Raw genomic sequence first — 12,454 nt, forward strand, 5'->3', positions numbered from 1 at the left:
AAATATCCATACCCCCCCCCCTCCATTGAGGGGATTGGAAATTATGGGGGGGGGGGGTGGGAGGTTCAAACGCCCAGGAATTTCCAGAGGGAAGGGGGGTAAAATGCCCTTTTTCCTTAACAGTTGATGCATTATTGGGAAATTCCAGAGAGGTGGGGATTCATGCCTCCGCCCCCTCAATAGGGGGGTATGGATATTATCTGGAACTACACGATATGATCAATAATTTTGTTGACAGTTAAGGCTTTTATTCATTCAGATTTTAGGGAAGTATCAACACCGCAAGAGCATATTATGTTGGCTATAGGAAAGGAATGCGGGTTGATTGAATATAATTATACTAAACAATAAAAGAATATGAAAAACATTTATTTACATATGCTTTCAGCCAGCCTTCATAATGAATCTGACTTAATTCCTTGCTTTATTTACCGGAGAAAAAAAGATATCCTTGTCGTTTCATATCTATACCAGCTATAAAGATATCCTTACATTTCATAGCTATACCAGCTATATTATGTCATGTACCTAGGCAAGCACTTTTTATCTAATAACAGCTTGGTATAAAAGAGACAAGAAAACAAAAACGAAAAAAATAGGTACCAAAGTAAAACAGAAGTGATAGAAACACATTTTAGAGCCCAAGTATCTTGAGAATAAGATGAAAACTAGAGAGAAAGAGGTACTTTTTAGATTGCGAATATGTTGTGTTATCTCGAAAACATTCGCTTGTTACTGAATGTAAATAGCCGGATATAGTTCTCAATGGATTATGCCAAACAGTACATCATTTCTCCAATGCAACTGAGCATTTTTAGCCGCTAAACTCCTCCTTACCTTAGCAATATAAGGCTTTATTTGAAAAAAGAAAGACTTTTGAGAAGTTTTTCACAATTCACACAGACATTCACAGACATAGAAAGCCAATAAACTGCTTGCAATCAATCAGCGTTCAAATATTTTCTTTCTTAGCCAATCAAAATCACAGTGGAAGTGGGTGATAAATCAATGGCAAGCGGCAAAATCAAACGTTCATCAGTTCACAATGTGAAGCTACGGCCAGAAAACGTTTTGTTTTGGTGACAACTTTCACATTAATATTAAAGCGAAAAACTTGACAAATATAAGAAAATATAACGGAAACTGCGGATTTAATTTATACGGTCTCACATTAAATTCAAATTATCGCGCGGAACAAACTTGTATTTTCTTGTTGCCGATGAGGTATTCTCTTGTTAAATAATAATGTGATAACATTATCTTTCTGTTTTGATTTTGCTTCGTGACATCTTGAGGAGAATAGTAATGCAGAGCCTCTTTATAGTCCTCTGCTGCTACAATTGAAGAAGAACTCGACGGGAGGCATTCACTCCCGGAACACTTGAGGGTAGATTTTACTTTCGGTTCGTACGCAGGCTTCTCAGTTTCTTCAGACAAAACGGTTCCCTCGACCATAATCAGCCCATTTGAATCCGTATATTTTCTTATTGAATATTATTTTCTAGCTGCCTTTTTTTCTGTGAACATACAAACTTTGAAGCACGAAAGTGAGACGGTAAAAAACACGTAAAAGCCGTGAGACCGAGTTGAGCCTGGGAGTTGCATGATTGACTGAATGGATGGATGGGTGGATTGTGTCACCACAGGGTACCCGCGCGATGACCACAAAAACCAAGTCGCATAGGTATACCATATTTCTATACCTATGGGGCTCCGCGCTGGCTCCGCTAAAAAAGTAAGAAAAGTTATTATCTTTGAATTCAGCTATTTATTTTTACCAAACAGCTGATACGTCGATTATATTTTTAGTTGCCAAAAATCGATGAGTTTCCAAAGGGGGAAAAACGACACGATACGTGACATGCATTGGAGCAAGTGGCCGTAAAATTGAAATAAAAGTAGAACCGGAAAAGATAAAAAGCCTATGTAACTATGTATCTATGGAATATAATATCAGGAGCATCCTTACTTCATTTTTTAGCTAAACGGTTTTAACTAGAGTCTACGTGCAGGGTTGACTGGGATACCTGTGGATTGCATGTGCATTTGTAGTTTGTTTGAGCGCCCCTTTTTTTTCTACCGTTAAAAAAACACATTTAATTATGATAAAAGCATATGTAAAAATGTGAAAATGCCATACTATAACACTTATTGGGGTGAAAAAGGCAAGAAACATCAGCTTTCACCACACTTTCACCATATGTTATATATTGATGCAAACCCTGACCTGTCCCTGTATAGCATAGCCTATGACGATGTCCGTCAAACGTTGTCAATGTAAAGTCGCTTCAGTTCACTTGTTTTTCTAGCCTAGTCTTTTCAAGCCTAGAAAGCTCTGAGAACGCACTCCTTGTCATTTCTTTCGAGGATGGAGTGACTGCTGGCGTTTAATCTGGTCTTTTATTTTCCCAAAAGTAAACGTTTCTGGTATCGGCTTCTTCTCGCCGCTGTTTTTCAAAACTCAACGCTCAGGTCACGATTCTCACTGTTTAAGGAGAATTAGATTTCGATAATGAATTGTACGTATCTCTTGATTGTGATTGTTATTTCTTCGCCTCCGGCTCGTGAATTTCAAGTTTTTTTATCAAGTCTCTCAACATCCCCCGCGTGTCTGTAAAAACCTAGACAGACACGGGATATGCGTTGCCATCTCTGGCTTCATAATTATAAAATGTTTTACTGTAGTGCATAAATTACATCTCTTACTTTCCTTAGAGTATGCCTTTGCTCTAGCCATTATCTTCAAACTTATTGTGTAATTGATTCTCCTATCTTTTAACTGCCATATATGCTTACTCTATTTGGTCTCGTTTCTACTACCTTCAATCAAAATGAAGAGGCGTGATTTCTCCTTCTTGTCTTACATAAACTCGTTTGCTGTTAAACCTACAAACGTTTCACATTCGTCCCCTGTCTCTACTTTAGCTTGGTAAACTATCTCTTTTTCGAGGCTTTCCCCGTTTAAAGGACAGTCTTCTTTCTTATTCCTACAATTACATTTCCTATCGCTCTCCACCTGCTCGTTGTCTCTTCTCTTCAAAATGATCTTATCGTGCCCATCAGATTTTCTTAAGTGTGCTCCAGCGGGAAAAGACTTAAGGAATTCTCTGCCTATATTTGTGCTTACGCTTTTGTTGAATGGTGGGTTATACCAGATAATGTTCGATTGTCTGCTGCGTCGTTGCGCATCAGGTCATGTGCTGTTGTTAAGCAGGTAATTATAGCCGCTTTTCCTAAGCGCGTTTTGGTATTGGGGTGCGGCGTTGTTGAAGGTTTCCTTGTCATACTATATTTCTGACAATCTTCTATTTATTGATTCTGGTATGTTTTTGATGATATTTGAAGGGTGGTTGGACCTGCTGTGCACGTATTGCGGTATATTTGCTGGCTTGGAGTATGGTTTAATGTTACGTCGAGGTAGTTCACGATTTTCTTATTTGCTTCAATGGTGACTCTTAACCCGTTGTCAGCAAATATCTTACATATTCTTTTCTTTGCCCTGTCTATGCTTCTAGGTGTTTGCGACATAATTGCCGTCATCTCTATAAAGACCAATGTTGATTTCTGGAATCTGCTTTAGCTGGTGTAGTAAGAAGCATCCGATTCGCATGTCTCCGCTCCATCGTAGCTTCCCATTGTCACATCGAATAATGTGGAAGATGATGAATACAATACTTGCTCAAAAGCATATCACTCTTGGATGGAGTTGTGCTTTGAGATGGCGAGCACCAAAATGCTCGCCTGTGCTTGCAAACATCCATAAGCACAGCACTCAATTATGCCCCGGCAGACTTAATTATGTCCTAGTGCACTCACCTAATATGCTAACAGCTTTATTTAGAATAAAAAATACAAGCAACCATCAACTTGTGCTTGCATTAGCACAAAAAAGGGATTAGAGATGGGACCGCAAAGAACTGTTGGAAAGCTTGGATACCGCTGACAACGTACAGCGGTGTTTGACCTTGACGGGCTGTAAAAAAAACCCAAAACAGGGGGGAGGTATCTGTTTTCGGTCTGTAATTTGTAAATTCAGCTAAACAATAGCCAGGTCGATGGGTTAAAATCTAGCAGAAAATCGCGCTGACGTTAAGGTAGTCAGAATTTATATATAGATATCGACACAAAAATAAGAAACAAACATATATCGCTCTGAACTCGTAAAATTGAGCTTCTAGGGAAGAAATAACAACACAGAAGGCTATATTTACATCCCAACTAAGACTATTTCATAAATTAGAGACGATGGTATAGCTCATAGATAATCAATTGAATGAGAATAGATAAAAAAAATATAATCGAATGTTCATACTATATACCTGGCGATTTTCTCAGTTACGCCGCTGGTTACCCGTGTGATAAACATAGGCGCGTAGTTAAAAGTAGGTAAAAACGAAACGTGGTCCTCTCAGTGGATTTGTTGTATACAGTGAGACATTACTTACACTGACTTCCAATTGACTGACAGCCCAATCTTTCCATCTCGCTTTATTGTGACCTCCAGCTGACTGGTGTTATCGCTCGTGACGTAGGACAAGATGACGTTCTCCGTCCACTTTTGGTACAGGGAATACCACGCGCACACGGCGAACTGTTCAAGCACGACCCCGGGTGATGAAAAGGTCACGACAGGAAAACCGGACTTGTTACCAACAGGGAACACAATCTCACAGTGGGTTTCTGCGGACGAAACAGTTTGAATTTGATCAGGTTGATTTACCAAGCAGAACTGCACCATTTCGGACTTGGGCTATATTTGCGAAGCCAAGCTGCAAATTTGGGTCAATGTAGCATATCTTCCTTGTGCCTAGCCCTTTGGGGACGTTAAATCCCTATCGTCTCGATCACGGGGGGGGGGGATCACGAGGCAACATGGACTGATTTGTACGTAAAATCCATTAGAGAAAACGCTTATATGAAAGTGTTCTTTTAAAGCAAAAGTTTGTTTACAAATTTGATTTCTAAGTCTATCCACTTTATAGAGATGACTGTTGAATATGGGTAAATTTTAATCGAATGCGAGAGAGGAAATATCAGAAACTTAGTAGAAGTAGTAGAAGTTTACACCTGTTTACAGGGCACGGCTGTGGTACACTATTTATTATTTACAATCTATAATCAATCATTTCTATTATCAACAAATCATTTTCTAACCTGTATCACAACTTGCACCAGTGAACCCAGTAACACATTTACATGTGTAGCTGTTCAAGCCGTCAATACAGGTTCCGCCATTATTACAAGCACCCGAGGGACAATCGTCAATGTCTGAAGAACAAAGTAAATGACATGAAAAATAATTTACTGATAATACACATACGAGCGACAAATCTACAGTAAAAATAAAGTGTTCCAAATAATAGAGAATTAAGGTCAAGATCTAATATTTTACGGGGGGGGGGGATAATTGGCATTTCAAATAAAAAAAACACGAAACCCAGGGGAAAAAAACCCCAAACGAACCGTGCTGGATAAAAGACAAATACTTCTAGCCCATTTCTAATAAAATAAAATATTCTACTTACTCGTCTCGCAGTTTGTTCCGGTGAATCCAGGAATGCATGAGCACGTGTAGTTGTTAACGCCGTCATTGCATGTGGCTCCGTTCTGACAGGGACTGCTTGCACATTCATCAATATCTAAAACAAAATTTATTGTGAGCATTCCGTCAAAGCCTTCAGGTGGGAAAGTAAAATGTAATAAAATTTATTCAACTCTATATAACCTGAAAATGTCTCATTAAACATAACTTAAACCAGGTTTCAATTGTATATCAACAAAATATTTTTGTTGTCTAGATTTGAAAATGAGCTACTTCTTATTCCGTCTTGTTTTTTATCAGCGGCCTTGGGGTCATGGTGTGGTGCAGGGTATATAGACATAATGAGGCTTTCGAGGGATTGATAGGGAAAATACCAAACCTTTCCCTGAAATCCTCAAAGCATAGAAGCTTTACTCCAAAAAATCAAATGGAATAGCCTTCTACCCATTATACTAAAGTGCACTGTTATAAATGCGCACGCATCAATATCTCTTAGGCTAAGTTTAAACGTCGTATTATCCATGAGCCGTATTCAATGCAAATACATGCAAATACATGCAAATGGGGATGAAGCAATCGATTCGATTCATTTGCATGCATTTGCACTGAATACGGCTCATGAAAAATACGAAGTTTGAACTTAGCCTTATTCCAATAAAAATCCATGAAATGCAGGAAAAACAAACGAAACCAGTTGAATAAACGACAAATGCTTCTAGCTCATTTCTACTGAAATTTATTATTTTACTCACTAGTCTCGCAGCGTGTGCCGGTGAATCCAGGAATGCATGAGCACGTGTAGTTGTTAACGCCGTCATTGCATGTGGCTCCGTTCTGACAGGGACTGCTTGCACATTCATCAATATCTAAAACAAAATTTATTGTAAGAAGTCCGTCAAAGCCTTCAGGTGGGAAAGTAAAATGTAATAAAATTTATTCAACTCTATATAACCTGAAAATGTCTCTATAAACATAATTTAAACCAGGTTTAAATTGTATATAAACTAAATATTTTTGTTGTCTAGATTTGAAAATGAGCTACTTCTTATTCCGTCTTGTTTTTAATCAGCGGCCTTGGGGTCATGGGGTGGTGCAGGGTATATAGAGATAATGAGGCTTTCGAGGGATTGATAGGGAAAATACCAAACCTTTCCCTGAAATTCTCAAAGCATAGAAGCTTTACTCCAAAAAATCAAATGGAATAGCCTTCTACCCATTATACTAAAGTGCAAAGTAATAAATGCGCACGCATCAATATCTTTTAGGCTAAGTTTAAATGTCATATTATCCATGAGCCGTATTCAATGCAAATACATGCAAATGAGAATGAAACAATCGACTCGATCATAGTAGACTGAAAATAAAAGGTTATGATATGTGTTTAGCTTATTATAACTATACCTACCAGTTCCACAGGTGTTTCCAGTATAACCAGCGGGACATGTACATGTGAAGCCGTTGATTCCATCCGTGCAAGTCCCTCCGTTTGCACAAGGATCACCAGCACAATCGTCAATGTCTTAAACGCAAAAAAAAACGTCATTGCTATTGACAGCAAATGCTATTTAAAACCTGTGTGAAAAAGGTACAAATATGGTTATTATCCTGTTTAGACTGTGTTGTTATTCTATATATTCACCTACCATTTTTTTCATGCTTCCTTACTGTCTAGTTCTACCGACTAACACTGTAAAGCGTCCATATCGGCGCGCTTTCGTGTCTAAAGCGGACTCTCCGGTAAACTTACCCGTGTCGCAGTTTGTGCCTGTAAAACCAGGAGCGCATACACAGGAGTATTTGTTTTCTCCATTAGCGCACGTTCCCCCGTTCTTGCACGGATTGCTCTGACATTCATTTATATCATCTATTGAGAAAGTAAGATGTTTTTTATTTTAGGGGAAGATCATGCTGTAATAACAAGCATTCAAAGCAAAAGTCTCTGTGGCGTTTAAGGAGAGGGGACGTTTATAGAATGATTGATATTTTCGATGTAAAGAATCCTAATACTCGGTCTTTCTCTGCAATGAAACTTCACCAGAAACGCTTGCTACACAGGTTATTATATATTGTACAATGACACTCGTAAATCGCTCTGATTGGTAAAGGGTCCATGTGTTATTAGATGACACACTTGGAGTCAGTATATGCGCGTTCTTCCTAGATAGCAAAGTAAGAAAATATTTTCATTGTGGTATAAAACAAATAGATCTCAATTTTGTGCGTCTTTCAGTCAACAGTCAAAAGTCACTCGACTGCGTCTCGTTGCGTACTTTTTTGTTCATGACACGCTGTGACGTCATCTGTGCATCTATTAGAGGACAGACGCACGCAAAAATAAGATCTATTTGTTAATCAACCTCATGTTCAATCACCTGATGTTACCCCCGTCAATATCTGCTTGATTTGTGTGAATGTAACAATTCAAGTAGATTATCTTTATAAATAAGGGAGGGAGGATGTACTAACCTTCACACTTGTCTCCAGAAAAGCCTTCCGGACAATGACATCTTGGGACGAGAGTTTTGCAGTCAACCTCACATGTGCCTCCGTTTGAACAAGTAAACGAACCATCTTTACAAGCTTGTAAGCTTAGTGTGAACTGTAACATAAACAGGCGATGATTTGGCATGATTTAGCAAAGCTAGACTTATGCTGATCATCTTTATCTATCTTTAAAATGAAGATAATATTATTGCGATAATATCCCTTGATAATATCAAGCTTATTCGATAGAATCTTCAAGTTAGAAGATGGAAATTGCTAAAACACGTAGCAGGCAATTATTTTTTGTTCTCACTCATATGTTGAAAATACCGCAGGTATTTTCAGGATTAGAAATTGCTTCAAACACACTCAATGTGCTATCTTTTAGTAAGAATTGCTGTTGACCACACCCGAAGTGTTATCTCTTAGGGCTAAATTTGACTTTGCTGACCCCCGTCTGTTTTTATGAGAGTCTTCCGACCAACCAAACACCGCTCTTTCGGGAAATATCTATAAATCGCATAAAACATACCTGAGCGGACCTTAGCTGTGAGTATATCCATCCTTTTTTCCTTTTAAACTCTGGGTTTTTGGGATTTGCGTCGGCCATCATCTCGACTCCGAATGTGTTCAACTCGCAGGCCCCTCCCTCCGGTCGAGACACTTCGTAGTTCACCGATATACACCAGTCTTGCTGCAGACACCGCTGACTACATGACATCTGACTTTGGCCCTGAAGACGCTTTTTCACATGCTTGCTCCGCAGGGCAAGGTCAACTTGAGTGATGCGCGCGCCTGGCGAATGGATGGACGCTGGGCAGAAGGATTCTTGACTTGATGTAGCTACGGCAACGAGACAGTTGAAGTATAACAAGAGGCATATAAGCCTCATTTTGCTGCAAAACAAATGTATCCTTTAGTCTTTTAGAAGAAGAAAATGTGTATAAGATAACCATCTAATGATATTACAGCTTTCAGTTTCAGTTAAATTTTTGTTTATCGAGGGTAGCATATTTAACCGAATATACAGTTTTCTAACATATGACCCTCGGTTAGTAAGCACTGTCACTGGGGGTGGTCACTGCCAGAGGGTTTATTGCATCCCCAGTGGTTCTTTTACGTCCCTTCGGTTCAGGTTAGTGTAGTGAAGCTTGAAGAGACGGGACCTCCAGTTTAGTGTCCTTATCCGAGAAGACTGGAAACACACTTCAACTCACTTGTGACACAAATTCGAATAAAGGCAGGAACCTGAAAAAATCCCCAGTTTGAGCCAGGATTCGAACCTGGGCCACAGCGGTGAGAGGCCGACGCGCTAACACACTAGGCCACCCGTGCTTCCCACAAAGTTAACCAACAGCAAAGTGCTGACCAGAAGAAGCACAGAATCTGGTTAACTGATAAAACAACTATTTTTGGGGGGGTGGGGAGGGTCAAGACAGATTACTTACAATAAATCTCCTTGATTAGAAACCTATTCATGCTAGGAGGCACAAAACATTTGCAAAAATATAAATTATTTGATTTATTGCAACGAGGTTTGGAATTGCTGTTTTCGATTTGTCGTTGCTGTTTGTTATTTAACTAATCATAGAGGGCTAAAGTGGTGGATGGCTGAAAAAATACTATGGTCATTTCCATCATACTCAAAATCCCTTATATGTGAGGTAATTTCATATGAACTATAAGAAGAAAATTGAAAATCAGTGCCATATTTGCAAGTATAATTTCTTATATGAGAGTCCGTCTATTTTCTAGTTTGCTCGAATTTTTTTCGGACGCCTCAGTGATGCACGAATATTTTTTTTGTGAGCGATTGGCTTGCAGGAATTTTTTCGCCATAAACACTGAAATTTATCTATGGTGCGGAAAACAATAATAAATCTAGAGTCCATTATCTAGAGTTCATTCTATTTGTTCATACGATAAATCCAAATGGCGATTGCTTAGGACATGAAGTCAATCCTTATTCCCAGGTACCAGAAGCCCAGGTAAAAAAAACTGCTTGGAGATTTTGGAAAACCACGGTTTTACCAGGCTTTTTTACTCTGGCCTCTACGAGAAAGCATGGGCTGCAATCCGCCTGTAAACCCTTGGAATAATGGGCCTCCCTAGTAGTGCTAGCGACCAAACCAAGGAAAGGCTGGGTTGTGAAGAAACCCTGTCTAGCCCATGATTCATTCATGTAAAGTATTAAACCGGGCTTTCTTGGAAACAACTGTCTTATCACACGTTATTTTACTCAGATACAACTTTTATTTGTCGTATAATATCATAATCACAATCGTATTCATTATACGAGATCTAGCATGACACACCAGTGTACCATTATGTACAAAAATTGTCGCAAAATATGATAGCAGGACAGTAGAGGGAGAGAGAAACACAGCAGAGAGTGATAGCAATACAGTAGAGAGAGAACCTGAAGATTCTAGTGCCAGCGATGAGTGGTCGACAGAAGACGAATTCTCATCTTGAATTAATATTTGCTCTTCTTAATATTCAGCTTGCTCTAGCTATTCTTGATCAAAACTTTTGCACAGCTATAGGATTATTGAGTTATTTTGACAACCTTACATATAACAAGTGTTATTGATACATTTCCCATATTATGATATTTAAAAATATATTATCTCATGCTATTTTATTTTAATATAGTTGCAGCTGGTACATATTGTTTATGATTAGCATTTTTGTAATAGTGAAAACATAATAATTAATGGCGCATTTGGGATCCCCCATATTATATATTATATAATAGTTTAAAATTTAATTATTTACTATCTCATTATAATTTATCATTTATAGTTGCAGTTGGTACATTTTGATATATTTAATATTCACCAAAGATGGAATGACATATTCTATCAAAGTATTTGTTTATAGTTGCAGTTGGTACATATTGATTTTGATCAGGATTTTGTGACAGTGAAAACATAATTATAGTTATTGATATATTTAAGATTATTTACTATCATTATATCTGACTATATATAGCTGCAATTGATACATATTGATATGATTTTCAGTTGTTATACCAGAAAAAAATAAGATTGTTTAGATATAGACGTCTGATTTACTGTGATGATATGATACAAATAGAAGTTGACGCAGAGGACGTCCTTTGAGATCCGACCACCCTTCATTCGGCCAACGTGGCCAATCCATTGCAACCGACGTTGTCTCAGCAGGGTGAACATGGTTGGGAGGCCAGCGCGAGACAGGACGGCAGTGTTGGTCACCTTGTCTTGCCAGAAGATGCCGAGTATACGTCGGAGGCTTTTGACGTTGAAGATGTTGAGCCCCTTCTCCTGACGAGTGTACGTTGTCCAAGTCTTGCTGCAATATAGCAGGGTGCTGAGGACGCAGCCGCTGTACACAGTCATCTTCGTCTTCAAGGTCAGCTTGGGGTTTGTACACACTCGAGAGGTGAGTCAGGCAAAAGTTTTGGCTGCCTTTACGATCCTTTTGTCACTTTTGACATTAAGTGAGAGGTTGTCGGTGATGGTGGACCCAAGATAGGAAAACTGGTGGACGACCTCAAGCTCATATTCGTTGATGGTGATGACAGGTGTTGCTGTAGTGTTTTGCAGGCCTGTGTGAAGCGATCCATTAGCAGCTGTAGTTCACTCTTGGTGTGCGCCATAACTGCGGCGGCATCTGCGAAAAGCATGTCTCTAATGAGGACTTCACGGATCTTTGTCCTCGCTTTTAGGCGGGCAAGGTTTAACGGCCTGCCGTCTGATCTGGTCCGCAGTTAGGTTCCCTTTTGTGGGTGCCAAATGCGTGCCTCAGGAGGAGTGCGAAGAAGATTCCAAAGAGGGTTGGGGCGAGTACGCAGCCTTGTGTAACCACGCAGCGGATGTCAAAGGGCTCAGAGAGGTTGCCGTTGAACTGCACAGTTCCTTCCATATTGATGTGGAAGGACTCGATTAAGCTGTGCAGTCTTGGGGGACAGCCGATCTTTCGCAAAGCCTTGAAAAGTCCTTCTCTATTTACACATTCAAAGGCCCTGGTGAGGTCGAAAAATGCGACGTACAGGGGCATCTGCTGCTCTCGACACTTGTCGGGAGGGGAACATCATGTCTACCGTGGCCCTTCCGCCTTGAAAGCCACACTGTGGTTCCGGGTAGACGCGCTTAGCCGGCTTCTGCAGCCGAATCAGGAGGACCTGAGCGTAGACTTTTCCGACGATGATTGTTATTGTAGAAGGTAGCGATCTTGGCGTCTCTCATGTCTTGTGGCACGGCTCTCTCTCTCTCCAGAACTGGCAGAGGACGTCCTGCAAAGGGTGTAATAGGCTAGTCTTGCAACGCTTGATGAGGTCTGGTGGAATACCACCCCCACCTTGTGCCTTGCCTGCGGCCAGACTATCAATGGCCTTGCTAAGCTCATCTACAGTGGGCTCTGCATCTAACTCTTCCATGACTG

The 12,454-nt window shown here is 39.8% G+C and overlaps 2 protein-coding genes across 2 annotated transcripts in view; both read right to left on the bottom strand.

Annotated features, from left to right (window-relative positions):
• The window catches only part of LOC5505993, a 32,460-nt gene that overhangs the window by 9,115 nt on the left and 10,891 nt on the right, over positions 1 to 12,454 (bottom strand). Inside the window, exons 4-11 of the mRNA XM_048727842.1 lie at positions 8,559 to 8,922; positions 8,009 to 8,141; positions 7,290 to 7,406; positions 6,948 to 7,061; positions 6,295 to 6,408; positions 5,526 to 5,639; positions 5,155 to 5,268; positions 4,446 to 4,680 (exon numbers count right to left, since the gene is read on the bottom strand). Of these exons, the coding sequence (XP_048583799.1) occupies positions 4,446 to 4,680; positions 5,155 to 5,268; positions 5,526 to 5,639; positions 6,295 to 6,408; positions 6,948 to 7,061; positions 7,290 to 7,406; positions 8,009 to 8,141; positions 8,559 to 8,918 (1,301 nt within the window). The 5' untranslated portion in view covers positions 8,919 to 8,922. The remainder of the gene's footprint in view (positions 1 to 4,445; positions 4,681 to 5,154; positions 5,269 to 5,525; positions 5,640 to 6,294; positions 6,409 to 6,947; positions 7,062 to 7,289; positions 7,407 to 8,008; positions 8,142 to 8,558; positions 8,923 to 12,454) is intronic.
• On the bottom strand, positions 11,750 to 12,070 carry LOC116613867 (secreted RxLR effector protein 78-like). The gene has a single exon (XM_032374358.1). The coding sequence runs from the start codon at positions 12,068 to 12,070 to the stop codon at positions 11,750 to 11,752; it is 321 nt and encodes a 106-aa protein (XP_032230249.1).

This window comes from Nematostella vectensis, chromosome 5 (assembly GCF_932526225.1).
Source record: "Nematostella vectensis chromosome 5, jaNemVect1.1, whole genome shotgun sequence".
NCBI classification, from domain to species: Eukaryota; Metazoa; Cnidaria; class Anthozoa; order Actiniaria; family Edwardsiidae; genus Nematostella; species Nematostella vectensis.